General features: G+C 46.8%; 1 protein-coding gene across 4 annotated transcripts in view; it reads right to left on the reverse strand.

The window, feature by feature from the left end:
• Positions 1 to 22,564, reverse strand: part of PUM2 (pumilio RNA binding family member 2) — a 783,590-nt gene that overhangs the window by 560,034 nt on the left and 200,992 nt on the right. For all 4 annotated transcript variants that reach the window (XM_069235995.1, XM_069235994.1, XM_069235993.1 and 1 more), the window contains exon 8: positions 21,159 to 21,281. In XM_069235995.1, the coding sequence (XP_069092096.1) occupies positions 21,159 to 21,281 (123 nt within the window). The remainder of the gene's footprint in view (positions 1 to 21,158; positions 21,282 to 22,564) is intronic.

Genomic DNA, 22,564 nt, shown 5'->3' on the forward strand with positions numbered 1-22,564 from the left:
TCCCAAGGATTCTGGAAGTCCTGCCTCTGCAGTAAATGCAAGCAGGCCCCAGAAAAAGAAGAAAAGAAAACAGAGTAGGAGGGGTGGACAACCTTTAGCCAAGGTTACAGCAAGCCAAGGAGATTCTGCTCCAGTAGGGGAGAACTCCAAAAATGGCCCTGATAAAGTCCAACCTGACCCACAAGAAGTCCTGGCTAGTCAGGCAACTGTTAAACCTGAGTGGGTGGCTCCTCAGCTAACAGAAGAAAGAGTGGAAGAAGGGTGTTTACTACAAGATGTGGTAACCCCCCACTCCAATACAGCAGACAGGCAACCTGAACCCAAAGAAGCCTGTAACTTAGCCCCTTCCCTTTTAGGTGAAGAGCTAAAGGTGTGGTTCTGGGCACTGACAGCTGTCAGTGGCCTCTGCTGGGTGTTAGCCTTTATGGCTGCACTATCCTTAGCATGGTGGTCTGACCCCATGCCAAATAGCAAGTTAGGCCCCCTGACCCTATTGGTCATGGTGGGGTTACTCCAGCTCTGGGTAACCTCTATGGGTAAGCTAGGGGTAACCCTGGCCAAGATAAGATTAGCAGAGGTGGATACCTCTAAACCCAAAATAAAAAGAATGGGTGGAGACATTGAAGAGGCAGACAAGAGGCAATTCAGACTAGGTCCTATCACTGTGGAAGTGGGTCAGTTCCCCAAAGGGAATGACCTGAACAGAAGGATGTAAGGCAGAGTAGGCCCTGCAACTAACCAGCCTATTTCTCCTACTCTTCCTCGCCTGACAGACTAGGAAGACTCTCCCAGCTTGGGCTGAGTCTCCTGGCCTGTAGGCTGGGGGGGGCTTGTGTAAAGAAATGGCTCCCTGTTGCAGTTACCCCCCACTTTTTGCCTGATACTGATGCTGACTTGACTGAGAAGTGTGCTGGGACCCTGCTAACCAGGCCCCAGCACTAGTGTTCCTTCACCTAAAATGTACCATTGTATCCACAATTGGCACACCCTGGCATTCAGATAAGTCCCTTGTAACTGGTACTTCTAGTACCAAGGGCCCTGATACCAAGGAAGGTCTCTAAGGGCTGCAGCATGTCTTATGCCACCCTAGAGACCCCTCACTCAGCACAGACACACTGCTTACAAGCCTGTGTGTGCTAGTGAGAACAAAAGGAGTAAGTCGACATGGCACTCCCCTCAGGGTGCCATGCCAGCCTCTCACTGCCTATGCAGTATAGGTAAGACACCCCTCTAGCAGGCCTTACAGCCCTAAGGCAGGGTGCACTATACCATAGGTGAGGGTACCAGTGCATGAGCACTGTGCCCCTACAGTGTCTAAACAAAACCTTAGACATTGTAAGTGCAGGGTAGCCATAAGAGTATATGGTCTGGGAGTTTGTCAAACACGAACTCCACAGCACCATAATGGCTACACTGAAAACTGGGAAGTTTGGTATCAAACTTCTCAGCACAATAAATGCACACTGATGCCAGTGTACATTTTATTGTAAAACACACCACAGAGGGCACCTTAGAGGTGCCCCCTGAAACCTAACCGACTATCTGTGTAGGCTGACTAGTTTTAGCAGCCTGCCACAAACCGAGACATGTTGCTGGCCCCATGGGGAGAGTGCCTTTGTCACTCTGAGGCCAGTAACAAAGCCTGCACTGGGTGGAGATGCTAACACCTCTCCCAGGCAGGAATTGTCACACCTGGCGGTGAGCCTCAAAGGCTCACCTCCTTTGTGCCAACCCAGCAGGACACTCCAGCTAGTGGAGTTGCCCGCCCCCTCCGGCCCGGCCCCCACTTTTGGCGGCAAGGCCGGAGAAAATAATGAGAATAACAAGGAGGAGTCACTGGCCAGTCAGGACAGCCCCTAAGGTGTCCTGAGCTGAGGTGACTCTAACTTTTAGAAATCCTCCATCTTGCAGATGGAGGATTCCCCCAATAGGGTTAGGACTGTGACCCCCTCCCCTTGGGAGGAGGCACAAAGAGGGTGTACCCACCCTCAGGGCTAGTAGCCATTGGCTACTAACCCCCCAGACCTAAACACGCCCTTAAATTTAGTATTTAAGGGCTACCCTGAACCCTAGAAAATTAGATTCCTGCAACTACAAGAAGAAGGACTGCCCAGCTGAAAACCCCTGCAGCGGAAGACCAGAAGACGACAACTGCCTTGGCTCCAGAAACTCACCGGCCTGTCTCCTGCCTTCCAAAGATCCTGCTCCAGCGACGCCTTCCAAAGGGACCAGCGACCTCGACATCCTCTGAGGACTGCCCCTGCTTCGAAAAGACAAGAAACTCCCGAGGACAGCGGACCTGCTCCAAGAAAAGCTGCAACTTTGTTTCCAGCAACTTTAAAGAACCCTGCAAGCTCCCCGCAAGAAGCGTGAGACTTGCAACACTGCACCCGGCGACCCCGACTCGGCTGGTGGCGATCCAACACCTCAGGAGGGACCCCAGGACTACTCTGATACTGTGAGTACCAAAACCTGTCCCCCCTGAGCCCCCACAGCGCCGCCTGCAGAGGGAATCCCGAGGCTTCCCCTGACCGCGACTCTTTGAACCTAAAGTCCCGACGCCTGGGAGAGACTCTGCACCCGCAGCCCCCAGGACCTGAAGGACCGGACTTTCACTGGAGAAGTGACCCCCAGGAGTCCCTCTCCCTTGCCCAAGTGGAGGTTTCCCCGAGGAATCCCCCCCTTGCCTGCCTGCAGCGCTGAAGAGATCCCGAGATCTGTCATAGACTAACATTACAAACCCGACGCTTGTTTCTACACTGCACCCGGCCGCCCCCGCGCTGCTGAGGGTGAAATTTCTGTGTGGACTTGTGTCCCCCGCGGTGCCCTACAAAACCCCCCTGGTCTGCCCTCCGAAGACGCGGGTACTTACCTGCAAGCAGACCGGAACCGGGGCACCCCCTCCTCTCCATTCTAGCCTATGTGTTTTGGGCACCACTTTGAACTCTGCACCTGACCGGCCCTGAGCTGCTGGTGTGGTGACTTTGGGGTTGCTCTGAACCCCCAACGGTGGGCTACCTTGGACCAAGAACTGAACCCTGTAAGTGTCCTACTTACCTGGTAAAACTAACCAAAACTTACCTCCCCCAGGAACTGTGAAAATTGCACTAAGTGTCCACTTTTAAAACAGCTATTTGTGAATAACTTGAAAAGTATACATGCAATTTTTATGATTTGAAGTTCCTAAAGTACTTACCTGCAATACCTTTCGAATGAGATATTACATGTAGAATTTGAACCTGTGGTTCTTAAAATAAACTAAGAAAAGATATTTTTCTATATAAAAACCTATTGGCTGGATTTGTCTCTGAGTGTGTGTACCTCATTTATTGTCTATGTGTATGTACAACAAATGCTTAACACTACTCCTTGGATAAGCCTACTGCTCGACCACACTACCACAAAATAGAGCATTAGTATTATCTATTTTTACCACTATTTTACCTCTAAGGGGAACCCTTGGACTCTGTGCATGCTATTCCTTACTTTGAAATAGCACATACAGAGCCAACTTCCTACACATAGACAATAAATGAGGTACACACACTGAGAGACAAATCCAGCCAATAGGTTTTTGTATAGAAAAATATCTTTTCTTAGTTTATTTTAAGAACCACAGGTTCAAATTCTACATGTAATATCTCATTCGAAAGGTATTGCAGGTAAGTACTTTAGGAACTTCAAATCATAAAAATTGCATGTATACTTTACAAGTTATTGACAAATAGCTGTTTTAAAAGTGGACACTTAGTGCAATTTTCACAGTTCCTGGGGGAGGTAAGTTTTTGTTAGTTTTACCAGGTAAGTAAGACACTTACAGGGTTCAGTTCTTGGTCCAAGGTAGCCCACCGTTGGGGGTTCAGAGCAACCCCAAAGTCACCACACCAGCAGCTCAGGGCCGGTCAGGTGCAGAGTTGCAAGTCTCACGCTTCTTGCGGGGAGCTTGCAGGGTTCTTTAAAGCTGCTGGAAACAAAGTTGCAGCTTTTCTTGGAGCAGGTCCGCTGTCCTCGGGAGTTTCTTGTCTTTTCGAAGCAGGGGCAGTCCTCAGAGGATGTCGAGGTCGCTGGTCCCTTTGGAAGGCGTCGCTGGAGCAGGATCTTTGGAAGGCAGGAGACAGGCCGGTGAGTTTCTGGAGCCAAGGCAGTTGTCTTCTGGTCTTCCGCTGCAGGGGTTTTCAGCTAGGCAGTCCTTCTTCTTGTAGTTGCAGGAATATAATTTTCTAGGGTTCAGGGTAGCCCTTAAATACTAAATTTAAGGGCGTGGTTAGGTCTGGGGGGTTAGTAGCCAATGGCTACTAGCCCTGAGGGTGGGTACACCCTCTTTGTGCCTCCTCCCAAGGGGAGGGGGACACAATCCTAACCCTATTGGGGGAATCCTCCATCTGCAAGATGGGGGATTTCTAAAAGTTAGAGTCACTTCAGCTCAGGACACCTTAGGGGCTGTCCTGACTGGCCAGTGACTCCTCCTTGTTTTTCTCATTATTTTCTCCGGCCTTGCCGCCAAAAGTGGGGCCTGGCCGGAGGGGGCGGGCAACTCCACTAGCTGGAGTGTCCTGCTGGGTTGGCACAAAGGAGGTGAGCCTTTGAGGCTCACCGCCAGGTGTGACAATTCCTGCCTGGGGGAGGTGTTAGCATCTCCACCCAGTGCAGGCTTTGTTACTGGCCTCAGAGTGACAAAGGCACTCTCCCCATGGGGCCAGCAACATGTCTCGGTTTGTGGCAGGCTGCTAAAACTAGTCAGCCCACACAGACAGTCGGTTAAGTTTCAGGGGGCACCTCTAAGGTGCCCTCTGGGGTGTATTTTACAATAAAATGTACACTGGCATCAGTGTGCATTTATTGTGCTGAGAAGTTTGATACCAAACTTCCCAGTTTTCAGTGTAGCCATTATGGTGCTGTGGAGTTCGTGTTTGACAAACTCCCAGACCATATACTCTTATGGCTACCCTGCACTTACAATGTCTAAGGTTTTGTTTAGACACTGTAGGGGTACCATGCTCATGCACTGGTACCCTCACCTATGGTATAGTGCACCCTGCCTTAGGGCTGTAAGGCCTGCTAGAGGGGTGTCTTACCTATACTGCATAGGCAGTGAGAGGCTGGCATGGCACCCTGAGGGGAGTGCCATGTCGACTTACTCGTTTTGTCCTTACTAGCACACACAAGCTGGCAAGCAGTGTGTCTGTGCTGAGTGAGAGGTCTCCAGGGTGGCATAAGACATGCTGCAGCCCTTAGAGACCTTCCTCGGCATCAGGGCCCTTGGTACTAGAAGTACCAGTTACAAGGGACTTATCTGGATGCCAGGGTCTGCCAATTGTGGATACAAAAGTACAGGTTAGGGAAAGAACACTGGTGCTGGGGCCTGGTTAGCAGGCCTCAGCACACTTTCAATTGTAAACATAGCATCAGCAAAGGCAAAAAGTCAGGGGGCAACCATGCCAAGGAGGCATTTCCTTACACAACCCCCCCCCAAACGAAAGAGGATGAGACTAACCTTTCCCAAGAGAGTCTTCATTTTCTAAGTGGAAGAACCTGGAAAGGCCATCTGCATTGGCATGGGCAGTCCCAGGTCTGTGTTCCACTATAAAGTCCATTCCCTGTAGGGAGATGGACCACCTCAACAGTTTAGGATTTTCACCTTTCATTTGCATCAGCCATTTGAGAGGTCTGTGGTCAGTTTGAACTAGGAAGTGAGTCCCAAAGAGGTATGGTCTCAGCTTCTTCAGGGACCAAACCACAGCAAAGGCCTCCCTCTCAATGGCACTCCAACGCTGCTCCCTGGGGAGTAACCTCCTGCTAATGAAAGCAACAGGCTGGTCAAGGCCATCATCATTTGTTTGGGACAAAACTGCCCCTATCCCATGTTCAGAGGCATCAGGCTGCACAATGAACTGCTTAGAATAATCTGGAGCTTTTAGAACTGGTGCTGAGCACATTGCTTGTTTCAGGGTGTCAAAGGCCTGTTGGCATTCCACAGTCCAGTTCACTTTCTTGGGCATTTTCTTGGAGGTGAGTTCAGTGAGGGCTGTCACAATGGATCCATATCCCTTCACAAACCTCCTGTAATACCCAGTCAAGCCAAGGAATGCCCTGACTTGAGTCTGGGTTTTTGGAGCTACCCAGTCCAGAATAGTCTGGATCTTGGGTTGGAGTGGCTGAACTTGGCCTCCACCTACAAGGTGGCCCAAGTAAACCACAGTTCCCTGCCCTATCTGGCATTTGGATGCCTTGATAGAGAGGCCTGCAGATTGCAGAGCCTTCAAAACCTTCTTCAGGTGGACCAGGTGATCCTGCCAGGTGGAGCTAAAGACAGCAATATCATCAAGATAAGCTGTGCTAAAGGACTCCAAGCCAGCAAGGACTTGATTCACCAACCTTTGGAAGGTGGCAGGGGCATTCTTTAAACCAAAGGGCATAACAGTAAACTGATAATGCCCATCAGGTGTGGAGAATGCTGTCTTTTCTTTTGCTCCAGGTGCCATTTTTATTTGCCAGTACCCTGCTGTCAAGTCAAAGGTACTTAGAAATTTGGCAGCACCTAATTTATCAATGAGCTCATCAGCTCTTGGAATTGGATGGGCATCTGTCTTGGTGACAGAATTGAGCCCTCTGTAGTCCACACAAAACCTCATCTCTTTCTTTCCATCTTTGGTGTGAGGTTTGGGGACTAAGACCACTGGGCTAGCCCAGGGGCTGTCAGAGCGCTCAATTACTCCCAATTCCAGCATCTTGTGGACTTCCACCTTGATGCTTTCCTTAACATGGTCAGACTGTCTAAAGATTTTGTTCTTGACAGGCATGCTGTCTCCTGTGTCCACATCATGGGTACACAGGTGTGTCTGACCAGGGGTTAAGGAGAAGAGTTCAGGAAACTGTTGTAGGACTCTCCTACAATCAGCTTGCTGTTGGCCAGAGAGGGTGTCTGAGTAGATCACTCCATCTACTGTGCCATCTTTTGGGTCTGATGACAGAAGATCAGGGAGAGGTTCACTCTCTGCCTCCTGATCCTCATCTGTTACCATCAACAGATTCACATCAGCCCTGTCATGGAAGAGCTTAAGGCGGTTCACATGGATCACCCTCTTGGGGCTCCTGCTTGTGCCCAGGTCCACCAGGTAGGTGACCTGACTCTTCCTTTCTAGTACTGGGTAAGGGCCACTCCATTTGTCCTGGAGTGCCCTGGGAGCCACAGGCTCCAGAACCCAGACTTTCTGCCCTGGTTGGAACTCAACCAGTGCAGCCTTTTGGTCATACCAAAACTTCTGGAGCTGTTGGCTGGCCTCAAGGTTTTTGGTTGCCTTTTCCATGTACTCTGCCATTCTAGAGCGAAGGCCAAGTACATAGTCCACTATGTCCTGTTTAGGCTCATGGAGAGGTCTCTCCCAGCCTTCTTTAACAAGGGCAAGTGGTCCCCTTACAGGATGACCAAACAGAAGTTCAAAGGGTGAGAATCCTACTCCCTTCTGTGGCACCTCTCTGTAAGCGAAAAGCAGGCATGGCAAGAGGACATCCCATCTCCTTTTGAGTTTTTCTGGGAGCCCCATGATCATGCCCTTTAATGTCTTGTTGAATCTCTCAACCAAGCCATTAGTTTGTGGATGGTATGGTGTAGTGAATTTATAAGACACTCCACACTCATTCCACATGTGCTTTAGGTATGCTGACATTTAGTTGGTACCTCTGTCAGACACCACCTCCTTAGGGAAACCCACTCTGGTAAAGATACCAATGAGGGCCTTGGCTACTGCAGGGGCAGTAGTCGACCTAAGGGGAATAGCTTCAGGATACCTGGTAGCATGATCCACTACTACCAGGATATTGAAAATGTCACTTACCCAGTGTACATCTGTTCGTGGCATCAGTCGCTGAGATTCACATGGTATGCATGAGCTCGCCATCTGGTGTTGGGTCGGAGTGTTACAAGTTGTTTTTCTTCGAAGAAGTGTTTTCGAGTCACGGGACCGAGTGACTCCACCTTCTGTGCTCATTGCGCATGGGCGTCGACTCCATCTTCGATTGTTTTCCCCGCAGAGGGTGAGGTAGGAGTTGTACTATAGTAATAGTGCCCGCGCAATGAAAAATGTAAGTATGTACCTATTAAAGGATTAAGTAATATATACAAATGTACAAAATTGAAGGTAACTTCTGAACTGCTACAGGCTTCCGGGGAGGTGGGTGGGTCCATGTGAATCTCAGCGACTGATGCCACGAACAGATGTACACTGGGTAAGTGACATTTTCAGTTCGATGGCATCTGTCGCTGTAGATACACATGGTATGCATAGACTAGTAAGCAGTTAGTTCCCCATAAGCGGTGGTTTAGCCTGTAGGAGTAGAAGTTGTCTGAAATAGAGTTCTTAATACAGCTTGACCTACTGTAGCTTGTTGTGCGGATAGCACATCTATACAGTAGTGTTTGGTGAATGTGTGAGGCGTAGACCAAGTGGCTGCCTTACATATTTCCTGCATTGGGATGTTTCCTAAAAAGGCCATTGAAGCACCTTTTTTCCTTGTTGAATGTGCCCTGGGAGTAATGGGCAGTTGTCTTTTTGCTTTAAGGTAGCAGATTTGGATGCATTTAACTATCCATCTGGCTATACCTTGTTTTGATATTGGGTTACCTGCATGAGGTTTTTGGAATGCAATAAATAGCTGTTTAGTTTTTCTGATGTTCTTTGTTCTGTCAATGTAGTACATTAATGCTCTTTTGACATCTAATGTATGTAGTGCTCTTTCAGCCACAGAATCTGGCTGTGGGAAAAATACTGGTAGTTCTACCGTTTGATTTAGATGGAATGGTGAAATAACTTTTGGTAAAAATTTTGGATTAGGTCGTAGGACGACCTTATTTTTATGTATTTGTATAAAAGGCTCTTGTGTTGTGAACGCTTGAATTTCACTTACTCTTCTTAGAGATGTAATGGCGATGAGAAAGGCAACTTTCCAGGTTAGGAATTGTATTCCGCAAGAGTGCATGGGTTCGAAAGGTGGGCCCATGAGTCTTGTTAGAACCACGTTTAGGTTCCATGAAGGAACAGGTGGTGTTCTTGGTGGTATAATTCTTTTAAGCCCTTCTATAAATGCTTTGATAACTGGTATCCTATACAAGGAAGTTGAATAGGTAGTTTGCAGGTATGCAGATATTGCTGCAAGGTGTATTTTAATAGAAGAGAAGGCTAGCTTTGCTTTTTGTAAATGGAGCAAGTAATTTACTATATGTTTTGGAGTTGCATCTAGCGGTTGTATCTGATTATGATGGCAGTACCAAACAAATCTTTTCCACTTACTTGCGTAGCAGTGTCTAGTGGATGGCCTTCTGGCCTGCTTTATGACTTCCATACACTCTTGGCTAAGTTGCAAGTGTCCGAATTCTAGGATTTCAGGAGCCAGATTGCTAGATTCAGCGATGCTGGGTCCGGGTGTCTGATCTGTTGGTTGTGTTGCGTTAACAGATCTGGTTTGTTGGGCAGTTTGATGTGTGGTACTACAGACAGATCTAGCAGTGTTGTGTACCAGGGTTGTCTTGCCCAAGTTGGTGCTATTAAAATGAGTTTGAGTTTGTTTTGACTCAATTTGTTTACTAGGTAAGGAAGGAGAGGGAGAGGAGGAAAAGCGTAAGCAAATATTCCTGACCAGTTCATCCATAGGGCATTGCCTTGGGATTGCTTGTGTGGGTATCTGGACGCGAAGTTTTGGCATTTTGCGTTCTCTTTTGTTGCAAATAAGTCTATTTGTGGTGTTCCCCAGAGTGTGAAGTAGGTGTACAGAATCTGTGGGTGGATTTCCCATTCGTGGACTTGCTGGTGATCTCGAGAGAGATTGTCTGCCAGCTGATTCTGGATCCCCGGAATAAACTGTGCTATTAGACCAATCTGATGGTGGATTGCCCACTTCCATATTTTTTGAGCTAACAAGCTTAACTGCGTTGAATGTGTTCCTCCTTGTTTGTTTAGATAATACATCGTTGTCATGTTGTCTGTTTTGACAAGGATGTATTTGTGGGTTATGATTGGTTGGAAAGCTTTTAGTGCTTGAAAAACTGCTAATAATTCTAGATGATTTATATGCAGTTTTGTTTGATGTATGTTCCATTGTCCTCTTATGTTGTGTTGATTGAGATGTGCTCCCCACCCTGTCATGGAAGCATCTGTTGTTATTACGTACTCTGGCACTGGGTCTTGGAAAGGCCGCCCTATGTTTAAATTTATACTGTTCCACCATAGAAGCGAGAGGTAAGTTTGGCGGTCTAGCAACACCAGATCTAGAAGGTGACCCTGTGCTTGAGACCACTGTGAGGCTAGGCACTGTTGTAAGGGCCTCATGTGCAGTCTTGCGTTTGGGACAATGGCTATGCATGAGGACATCATGCCTAGGAGCTGTAGTATTGTTCTTGCTTGTATTGTTTGGTTTGGAGACATGTGTTGAATGACCCTGTTGAAATTGTGGATCCTTTGTGGAGTTGGCGTTGCTACTCCTTTTGTCGTGTCTATTATGGCTCCTAGATATTGCTGTACTTTGCTTGGCAGAATGTTTGATTTTGCAAAGTTGACGGTGAACCCTAGTTTGTAGAGGGTTTGTATGACTTGATTTGTGTGGTTTGAGCATTGTGTGAGCGAACTGGTTTTGATTAGCCAGTCGTCTAGATACGGGAACACATGTATTTGCTGCCTTCTGATGTGTGCAGCGACTACTGCTAGGCATTTTGTGAATACTCTTGGAGCGGTTGTTAAACCAAAAGGCAATACTTTGAATTGGTAATGTATTCCTTTGAATACAAACCTTAGATATTTCCTGTGTGATTGATGTATTGGTATATGGAAATATGCATCCTTGAGGTCTAGGGTTGTCATGTAGTTGTGTTTTTTGAGCAATGGTAACACTTCTTGTAGTGTGACCATGTGAAAGTGGTCTGATTTGATGAATGTGTTTACTACTCTGAGGTCTAGAATTGGTCTCAGTGTTTCGTCCTTTTTTGGTATCAAGAAGTACAGTGAATAAACTCCTGTGTTTATTTGTGTGCTTGGTACTAATTCTATTGCATTTTTTTGCAGTAGTGCTTGAACTTCTATCTCTAGAAGCTGTGAATGGTATTTTGTTAAATTTTGTGATTTTGGTGGTATGTCTGGAGGGAATTGCAGGAATTCTATGCAATAACCATGCTGGATAATTGCTAAGACCCATGTGTCTGTAGTTATTTTGTCCCATGCTTCGTAATATTGACGTATCCTCCCGCCCACTGGTGTTGTGTGGGAGGGGTGTGTGACATGTGAGTCACTGCTTGTTGGTAGTGGTTTTGGGGCTTTGAAATCTTCCCCTATTCCTAGGGAATTGCCCCCTTCTATACTGGCCCCGAAAACCTCCCCTGTACTGTCCCTGGTAGGTGGGCGGTGCGGACTGTGAGGTGCTAGCTTGTGTGGCCTGACCCCGAAACCCTCCTCTAAAAGGTGTTTTGCGGAAGGTGTTATAAGATCCTCTGCCCTGCGGGGAATAGAGTGCGCCCATGGCCTTGGCAGTGTCAGTGTCCTTCTTGAGCTTTTCTATGGCTGTGTCGACCTCCGGTCCGAACAGAAGTTTTTCGTTTACTGGCATGTTAAGCACTGCCTGCTGAATTTCTGGCTTGAATCCAGACGTTCTGAGCCATGCGTGCCTACGGATGGTAACCGACGTATTAATGGTTCTTGCGGCCGTGTCTGCTGCATCCATGGAGGAGCGTATTTGATTGTTGGAAATGTTTTGACCCTCCTCAACAACCTGTTTTGCTCTCTTTTGCAGATCTTTTGGGAGATGTTCAATGAGATGCTGCATCTCATCCCAGTGGGCTCTGTCGTATCGCGCTAACAGCGCTTGTGAATTTGCGATGCGCCACTGGTTTGCTGCTTGGACAGCAACCCTCTTCCCGGCTGCATCGAACTTCCTACTTTCTTTATCTGGGGGAGGTGCATCCCCAGAAGTGTGTGAGTTTGCCCTTTTTCTGGCAGCCCCTACCACCACAGAGTCTGGTGGCAGCTGGGAGGTGATGAATACAGGGTCCGTAGGAGGCGCCTTATACTTCTTGTCCACCCTAGGCGTCACTGCCCTACTTTTTACTGGCTCCTTGAAAATGTCCTTTGCATGGCGTAGCATGCCTGGGAGCATCGGCAGGCTTTGGTAGGAGCTGTGGGTTGAAGAGAGGGTGTTAAATAAAAAATCATCCTCTACTTGTTCCGAGTGTAGTTCCACATTATGGAATAGTGCTGCTCTAGCCACCACTTGTGAGTAGGCTGTGCTGTCTTCCGGTGGTGATGGCCTAGTTGGGTATGTGTCTGGGCTGTTATCAGACACTGGTGCGTCGTACAAGTCCCACGCATCCTGATCTTGGTCATCGTGGCTCATGGCGGTGTGAGCTGGCGAATGTGACGGGGTGTAAGTTGGCGAAGCCGGAGTTACAGGTGGAGGCGAGGGAGGAGGTGTTACCTTTTGTGCTGTTTGTTGCTGAGGAGTAAACTGAAGCGTTCTCTTTCGTTTGACAGGTGGAAGGGTACTGATCTTCCCAGTCCCCTGCTGAATAAAGATACGCTTTTGCGTGTGATCCACGTCAGTGGATTGCAGTTCTTGTTCAAATCTATGTTTCTTCATTTGAGAAGACATAGAATGCTCTTCAGTGTAGGAGCCAGAAACAGGGTCTGATGTCGCTTTTTTCGGCTCCGAAACCCCTGTCGATTGTTTTTTCGGCTCCGAGGTAACCTTCCTTTTTTTCTGTGCCGAAAATTCTTGGCCTCTATGGTCTTCGGCGCCACTGTCTCGGCGTCGATCCGTGTCGACACCGAACTCTCGGTGTCGATGCTTCTGTTTAGCACTCTCTCGGTCTCGAGGAGGCTGCGTGCCGGTGTCTCGACCGGAGTCGGACGATCTCGACACTAAATGGGCCTTTTTCGGTGCCGATTGTTGGTCACCGAGAATTTGGGTGGAGCCATGGCCGGTTGGCAGTGGCGTCCCCTGGGCCTTCTTTCCTTTTTTAAGGTTTGATCTCGACGTCTTACTCACAGTTCTTGTAGAGTGTAGCTCGTCGGAGTCTGAATCCTGGATGGAAAAGGATTCCTCCTGTTCCTCTTCTGTCTCGAACTGTCGACGCTCTTTTGGCGTGGACGCCATCTGGAGTCTTCTCGCTCGACGGTCGCGCAGAGTTTTTCGGGACCGGAACGCCCGACAGGCCTCACAGGATTCTTCGCTGTGCTCGGGTGACAGGCACAGATTACAGACCGAGTGTAGGTCCGTATAAGGATATTTGTTGTGGCATTCGGGGCAGAATCGAAACGGGGTCCGTTCCATCGGCGTTGTCCTCCACGCGGTCGGGCCGACTAGGCCCCGACGGGGTGCCGAAATCTACCCCGAAGGGCACCGAAGCGCTTCGATGTTCAACGCGTCGTTGTATGTGTCTATCTCTAACCGGATCGCAACGATACCGTCGAAAATCTTCCGTCTTCAGCTATCTTTCCGTTCCGAAACTCGGAGCGACAGGAACACGTCCGAACCCGATGGCGGAAAGAAAACAATCGAAGATGGAGTCGACGCCCATGCGCAATGAGCACAGAAGGTGGAGTCACTCGGTCCCGTGACTCGAAAACACTTCTTCGAAGAAAAACAACTTGTAACACTCCGACCCAACACCAGATGGCGAGCTCATGCATACCATGTGTATCTACAGCGACAGATGCCATCGAACACATATTTCCTGAGGCTGTGGGAGGTTCTAGTGGACCAACTATGTCCACACCCACTCTTTCAAAGGGAACCCCCACCACTGGAAGTGGAATGAGGGGGGCCTTTGGATGCCCACCTGTCTTACCACTGGCTTGACAGGTGGGGCAGGAGAGGCAAAACTCCTTAACCATGTTGGACATATTGGGCCAGTAGAAGTGGTTGACTAACCTCTCCCACGTCTTGGTTTGTCCCAAATGTCCAGCAAGGGGAATGTCATGGGCCAATGTTAGGATGAACTGCCTGAACAGCTGAGGCACTACCACTCTCCTAGTGGCACCAGGTTTGGGGTCTCTGGCCTCAGTGTACAGGAGTCCATCTTCCCAATAGACCCTATGCGTTCCATTTTTCTTGCCTTTGGACTCTTCAGCAGCTTGCTGCCTAAGGCCTTCAAGAGAGGGACAGGTTTCTTGTCCCTTACACAGCTCCTCCCTTGAGGGTCCCCCTGGGCCTAAGAGCTCAACCTGATAAGGTTCAAGCTCCAAAGGCTCAGTTCCCTCAGAGGGCAGAACTTCTTCCTGAGAAGAGAGGTTCCCTTTCTTCTGCTGTGTTGCAGTTGGTTTCCCAACTGACTCCTTTCCTCTTGGTAGGCTGGGCCATTCTTCCAGACTCCAGCTCTACTTTTTCACCCTGTGCCTTGCACTGTGCTCTTGTTTTCACACACACCAGTTCAGGGATACCCAGCATTGCTGCATGGGTTTTTAGTTCTACCTCAGCCCATGCTGAGGACTCCAGGTCATTTCCAAGCAGACAGTCCACTGGGATATTTGAGGAGACCACCACCTGTTTCAGGCCATTGACCCCTCCCCATTCTAAAGTAACCATTGCCATGGGATGTACTTTTCTCTGATTGTCAGCGTTGGTGACTGTGTAAGTTCTTCCAGTCAGGTATTGGCCAGGGGAAACCAGTTTCTCTGTCACCATGGTGACACTGGCACCTGTATCCCTCAGGCCCTCTATTCTAGTCCCATTAATTAAGAGTTGCTGTCTGTATTTTTGCATGTTAGGCGGCCAGACAGCTAGTGTGGCTAAATCCACCCCACCCTCAGAAACTAGAATAGCTTCAGTGTGGACCCTGATTTGCTCTGGGCACACTGTTGATCCCACTTGGAGACTAGCCATACCAGTGTTACCTGGATGGGAGTTTGGAGTGGAACCTTCCTTGGGACAGGCCTTGTCTCCAGTTTGGTGTCCATGCTGTTTACAGCTATGACACCAGGCCTTTTTGGGATCAAAGTTTTTACCCTTGAACCCATTGTTTTGTGAAGAGGCTCTGGGCCCACCCTCCTGTGCAGGTTTTTGGGGGCCTGTAGAAGACTCTTTACTATTTTTAGTTTTGGTTGTCTCATCACCCTTCCCCTGGGGAGTCTTTGTGACCCCTTTCTTTTGGTCACCCCCTGTTGAAGTCTTGGACACCCTTGTCTTGACCCAATGGTCCGCCTTCTTTCCCAATTCTTGGGGAGAAATTGGTCCTAGGTCTACCAGATGCTGATGCAGTTTATCATTGAAACAATTACTTAACAGGTGTTCTTTCACAAATAAGTTGTACAGCCCATCATAATTACTTACACCACTGCCTTGAATCCAACCATCTAGTGTTTTCACTGAGTAGTCAACAAAGTCAACCCAGGTCTGGCTCGAGGATTTTTGAGCCCCCCTGAACCTAATCCTGTACTCCTCAGTGGAGAATCCAAAGCCCTCAATCAGGGTACCCTTCATGAGGTCATAAGATTCTGCATCTTTTCCAGAGAGTGTGAGGAGTCTATCCCTACACTTTCCAGTGAACATTTCCCAAAGGAGAGCACCCCAGTGAGATCTGTTCACTTTTCTGGTTACACAAGCCCTCTCAAAAGCTGTGAACCACTTGGTGATGTCATCACCATCTTCAAATTTTGTCACAATCCCTTTGGGGATTTTTAACATGTCAGGAGAATCTCTGACCCTATTTATATTGCTGCCACCATTGATGGGTCCTAGGCCCATCTCTTGTCTTTCCCTTTCTATGGCTAGGAGCTGTCTCTCTAAAGCCAATCTTTTGGCCATCCTGGCTAACAGGAGGTCATCTTCACTGAGAGCATCCTCAGTGATTTCAGAAATGTGGGACCCTCCTGTGAGGGACTCACTATTTCTGACTAACACAGTTGGAGACAGGACTTGAGGGGTCCTGTTCTCCCTATTTAGGACTGGAGGAGGGACATTGGCCTCCAAGTCACTAATTTCTTCCTCTGTGAGGTCATCATCAGAGGGGTTGGCTTTTTCAAACTCTGCCAACAGCTCCTGGAGCTGAATTTTGGTAGGTCTGGAGCCAATGGTTATTTTTTTGATATTACAGAGAGACCTTAGCTCCCTCATTTTAAGATGGAGGTAAGGTGTGGTGTCGAGTTCCACCACCTGCATCTCTATATCAGACATTATTCTGCTAAGAGTTGGAAGACTTTTTAGAGAATCTAAAACTGTTTCTAGAATCTAATTTCAAACTTTTAACAAACTTTTAAACTCTAAAAGACAATGCTAAACAGGGACTTAACACACAAGGCCCTAGCAGGACTTTTAAGAATTTAGAAAAATTTCAAATTGCAAAAATGAATTTCTAATGACAATTTTGGAATTTGTCGTGTGATCAGGTATTGGCTGAGTAGTCCAGCAAATGCAAAGTCTTGTACCCCACCGCTGATCCACCAATGTAGGAAGTTGGCTCTGTATGCGCTATTTCAAAGTAAGGAATAGCATGCACAGAGTCCAAGGGTTCCCCTTAGAGGTAAGATAGTGGCAAAAAGAGATAATACTAATGCTCTATTTTGTGGTAGTGTGGTCGAGCAGTAGGCTTATCCAAGGAGTAGTGTTAAGCATTTGTTGTACATACACATAGACAATAAATGAGGTACACACACTCAGAGACAAATCCAGCCAATAGGTTTTTGTATAGAAAAATATCTTTTCTTAGTTTATTTTAAGAACCACAGGTTCAAATTCTACATGTAATATCTCATTCGAAAGGTATTGCAGGTAAGTACTTTAGGAACTTCAAATCATAAAAATTGCATGTATACTTTACAAGTTATTGACAAATAGCCGTTTTAAAAGTGGACACTTAGTGCAATTTTCACAGTTCCTGGGGGAGGTAAGTTTTTGTTAGTTTTACCAGGTAAGTAAGACACTTACAGGGTTCAGTTCTTGGTCCAAGGTAGCCCACCGTTGGGGGTTCAGAGCAACCCCAAAGTCACCACACCAGCAGCTCAGGGCCGGTCAGGTGCAGAGTTGCAAGTCTCACGCTTCTTGCGGGGAGCTTGCAGGGTTCTTTAAAGCTGCTGGAAACAAAGTTGCAGCTTTTCTTGGAGCAGGTCCGCTGTCCTCGGGAGTTTCTTGTCTTTTCGAAGCAGGGGCAGTCCTCAGAGGATGTCGAGGTCGCTGGTCCCTTTGGAAGGCGTCGCTGGAGCAGGATCTTTGGAAGGCAGGAGACAGGCCGGTGAGTTTCTGGAGCCAAGGCAGTTGTCTTCTGGTCTTCCGCTGCAGGGGTTTTCAGCTAGGCAGTCCTTCTTCTTGTAGTTGCAGGAATCTAATTTTCTAGGGTTCAGGGTAGCCCTTAAATACTAAATTTAAGGGCGTGGTTAGGTCTGGGGGGTTAGTAGCCAATGGCTACTAGCCCTGAGGGTGGGTACACCCTCTTTGTGCCTCCTCCCAAGGGGAGGGGGACACAATCCTAACCCTATTGGGGGAATCCTCCATCTGCAAGATGGGGGATTTCTAAAAGTTAGAGTCACTTCAGCTCAGGACACCTTAGGGGCTGTCCTGACTGGCCAGTGACTCCTCCTTGTTTTTCTCATTATTTTCTCCGGCCTTGCCGCCAAAAGTGGGGCCTGGCCGGAGGGGGCGGGCAACTCCACTAGCTGGAGTGTCCTGCTGGGTTGGCACAAAGGAGGTGAGCCTTTGAGGCTCACCGCCAGGTGTGACAATTCCTGCCTGGGGGAGGTGTTAGCATCTCCACCCAGTGCAGGCTTTGTTACTGGCCTCAGAGTGACAAAGGCACTCTCCCCATGGGGCCAGCAACATGTCTCGGTTTGTGGCAGGCTGCTAAAACTAGTCAGCCCACACAGACAGTCGGTTAAGTTTCAGGGGGCACCTCTAAGGTGCCCTCTGGGGTGTATTTTACAATAAAATGTACACTGGCATCAGTGTGCATTTATTGTGCTGAGAAGTTTGATACCAAACTTCCCAGTTTTCAGTGTAGCCATTATGGTGCTGTGGAGTTCGTGTTTGACAAACTCCCAGACCATATACTCTTATGGCTACCCTGCACTTACAATGTCTAAGGTTTTGTTTAGACACTGTAGGGGTACCATGCTCATGCACTGGTACCCTCACCTATGGTATAGTGCACCCTGCCTTAGGGCTGTAAGGCCTGCTAGAGGGGTGTCTTACCTATACTGCATAGGCAGTGAGAGGCTGGCATGGCACCCTGAGGGGAGTGCCATGTCGACTTACTCGTTTTGTCCTTACTAGCACACACAAGCTGGCAAGCAGTGTGTCTGTGCTGAGTGAGAGGTCTCCAGGGTGGCATAAGACATGCTGCAGCCCTTAGAGACCTTCCTTGGCATCAGGGCCCTTGGTACTAGAAGTACCAGTTACAAGGGACTTATCTGGATGCCAGGGTCTGCCAATTGTGGATACAAAAGTACAGGTTAGGGAAAGAACACTGGTGCTGGGGCCTGGTTAGCAGGCCTCAGCACACTTTCAATTGTAAACATAGCATCAGCAAAGGCAAAAAGTCAGGGGGCAACCATGCCAAGGAGGCATTTCCTTACACACGGGTATACATAGAGCGACAAAGAAATGCACCCCTACTAAACGGTCGCATGCTTATGGCATTCCTTTCATAGCCGAAGCCCAGACAGATGCCTTAGACAATTAAGACTCTCCATCGGAGGCTACTCAGGCAGCCAGGAAAAAGACTACCAGGCACCTAGCACCAGTCTTTGGATGCTTCCAAGGAGTCAAACTAGGCTAGAACTGCTCGTCTCCACATATGCCATCTGACTGACAGACTCTCATGAACTACATAACCCCTGGTAAAATGAATTGGTGGTTGCCTGGAGCTAATCAGTCAGTCTGACTTTGCCTAGATCATTTAGTATCTGATAACAATAGTAATGGCTAACAACAATCTGTCACGTGTGACAAACAAATGCCAGAATATTATTTTACTAATTATTAGAAACAGAGTAGAGTCTTCTCCATTTCTAGAGGAAAAGCTCACGTTTGGTTTCATGGCTGAACAAAACAGAAGCTTAAATGTCAATATTATCTACATTAATAAGCTATGGTACTGTAAACAAATAGCTTGTTCAATATGGCAAAATGGCTTAAAGAAGCAAGTTTGTGACACTGCATAAGCACTTTTGGTGTGCTGCAGTCGTTTTAAGACAGGTTGTAGACCTTTATATAGCACAGAAGTGGGAAATTTCTAAAATGCTTATCAAATGTGATTTAGCATCGTGCTTATTAAATGTGATTTAGCATCTTTAATCTACTCAGAATAAAATGCCCCTAATGCCTCATAATTAAGGCAATAAAATGTCACACACACTGAAAACATTTAACATACAAACAAAATCAACACACTGTTGCTAAACTACAAGTCTGGTCACTGGTGGTAAGGCTTTAGTGAGAAGGAGGTCTAGTTGCTTTAGGTCAATTTTTCAGTCCGGGTCGCTGCCCTGCATATGTACACAGGTGGACTGGTATCGACGTTACTGTGCCGCCATCACGACGTGCAACGCACTTGTGCGATGTTCCAGTTGTGGAGATTGGCCAGTCATCGTATGCCTCCCTGTTCCACAGGCCGTTCACTCAAACGGCACCTCTGCTCCCTGTTGTTCTTTGTTGGCCAGAGTGCTCGTCTGTGCCGCTACAGTCAGGGCTGAGCATTGAGCAGTCCGCTGCTTTAGAAGGTGAGGGCCACGAGTGGGCTATAAACACCCATGAGGTTCAGGGAGGCCACTGGGAGCAGAGACAAGTGTGAGTGCAAGGGGCTAGCTCAGATGATTATATCAGTCAGTTGGAGACTCCTCAGCTGAGTAAAGGTGGGTCAACACTACAGCTATTCTTCCCTCAGAAAAGTGACATGACACCTCAGGGCCCGGCCTCAACCTTCCAAAACAAAAACAACAAAAAACACAGTTACTACCGCATGTCATGTTGTATGTATGTATGTACCTAAGCCCTCAAGAATGAGTACAGATGCTCACACCGGCATCCATATCCATTAGAACATGTTTACAGGTGTCATTGGGAGGTTAAGCTAAAGATCTTGTTGTTAGCGCACGGCTTTATGCAAGTGAGATTTAAACAAGAAAAGCGGTGCTCCAACAATACCATAATGCAGCACCTGTAGAAAGGTTTGTTGCTATATTCGCAATGGGATTTGGCATGAGGAAGGAATTCTCATTTCAACCCTCATTCAATGTAGCGTCTAAATGCCCAACCTTATTGAACCTGATGGCATGAATCAGGCACAGCTTCACTGGTGATGTTGGTGTAGGTTCTGGAAAGTTGTTACACTTCATGTGTGTGGACTGGTGCTAGGAATTTCCCTCAGACTTTCCTCGTATCTCCTGTCTGCAATCTTCATGCAATTATCTGCATTTCCTAAAGTCCCTTATGGTTTTTCTATGTCATAAGTGATCTGCTGCTCCCTTTCCTGAAAGGCCTGTTAACTTGCTTGCTCATACTTTTTAAAGTAGGCACCAGGAGTATTTACTAAACATAATTGTTGTCACACTGCGAGATGTGTCTTAAACAATATTTTAGTGAAGCTAACTCCTTTATAATCATATCATAAACCAAAGTTCTGGTCGATGTTCATATCTTCTTTGGCAGGGACTTACTGCTTTATTTTAATACCAATGTATCTCCCAAAACTTATGAATGTGGCACAGTATAATCCATCAATGATCATGTATGCTTTGAAGGCGCTGGCATTAATATTGAGATACTTAAAAGCTAGTGTCTATTCAACATCTGACTGCTCATCGTCGACTAATTATATTCTGAACCAACAGAATAAATGCACATCTCTAATAGTCCTAATGTAACGAATAGCATCCAAGTACGAAAAAGTGTGAATCCTTTCAATGAAATGCAGTGTTAAAGTACTGCATAGTTGGAAAGCAATTAAACAATTAAGTAACAATAAAAATACATAAATGTTAGCAAGTTATTACGAAAATAGAAATCCACCCAAAATAGGGCAAACACCTACAGAAATAGAAATAAATCTGCCTGTAATGTAAATTGAGGATTTTCGTTGTATGGTTTCTGAAACCAAATATTTATTGAAAATACAAAGTAGTGGTCAAACTGTTTTAGGCCCAGCCACCTGACAGTGGTAATGTATACAGTACGAAGTCGAATGGATTCTTTACCTGCTAATGTTGCTGCTGCAGCTAGTCCAGCAGCAGTGTATGGGTCAGTGCCTGGATGAGCAGCACTGATGATATAGGGATTTGGCATAAAGGCAGCTGGAGCAAGGCCTGAGAATACGCCAGCTGAAAGAAAAACAAACGCAACATTAAGCTAAGGACAGACACCAAGATTTTATGCGTGCAGTCAAAAAAAAAAAACATTTGCTTTAACAAATAGTAACATTCCAAAAAATGAAAACACTGAATAGAGGACATAAGATTCTGAGCTCAGTTCAATTGTCCAGATAATTCAAGGCCCTTTACGTCACAAAAAGTGTGCTAAACACAACGACTTAATCAAACTGATCAGAATGCTGGTGGATTTTAATTTCTCTCAACATTTCAACAGACCAATAATTTACAATAAAGCTAAAGCATGTGTGCAAGGCTGGACATTAAAAGCTGGGACAATGTTTCATCTTGCTGTACAGCAAAGCCTTCTTGAGATAACGGTAGCAAGAGCTTTGTAGATGAACACCTTCATTATGTGGTTCCAGAGTCATCTAAGAACATGTGCACCAGCACTGTGTAGTCCGATTATTATCCTCAACAAATCAAACCTTACGACAGCTTCTCAAAGTCCAGTTTTTTTGTTCTTATTCTGAAACTATAATTGATGTTAAGGACCACTGGATGTCACATTTCTCTTAACATATGCTGAGCTAGCTCTCAGACAAACAATGTTTATCAACCAGGTTTGTTCTGGAGATCATGTGCAACGTTGAGACTTGTTTAACTAATCATATATTAAAAAAAGCATGAAAAAAGTGTGAAAAAAGCAGGACCATATACCAAATTACAAAAGGAGAACAGTAATATTATTGATACATAGATAGTGACAGAAAGTACAGGAAATATTACTTAAACTGTGAGCATCTGTTTGTAGCATGTAGTGCTGTAGATTCACCTGCTCCTGACACCTAGTTTTGGGAGTCGAACACCACAACTTCCTTTTTTGAAAGAAGGAAAGAAACACCCAGTCACAGGATGTGATATTACTACTTCCTTAGTCTACAATGTGCATAGGCACCATATTCACCTTAGACTGTTTTTCCTTCAGCTCATCAGGTGAAATTGAACTGTAGAATAATAGGTTTGCCCTGTGCTATGTGCACTTAAAGTCGGAAAACTGTGTGAGAGAATGAGAGAGATGCTATATTTGCCAGCTAGTGTGGAGGAGAGTGAGCACATGCAGCAATACACACTAGGAACAGATGCTTGCAGGCTAAGTAACATTTTCAATTTGTAACATGTGAAGCTGTAGATATGCATGTGCTGAGTCAAGTGTAAAGCAAACCAAGTAGTGGGCAGATGTTTGAAATAACGTTCCTAAAGCAGCCTAGCCAACCCAATTTTTTCTTTTTTTT

This window comes from Pleurodeles waltl, chromosome 5 (assembly GCF_031143425.1).
Source record: "Pleurodeles waltl isolate 20211129_DDA chromosome 5, aPleWal1.hap1.20221129, whole genome shotgun sequence".
Lineage (NCBI taxonomy): Eukaryota > Metazoa > Chordata > Amphibia > Caudata > Salamandridae > Pleurodeles > Pleurodeles waltl.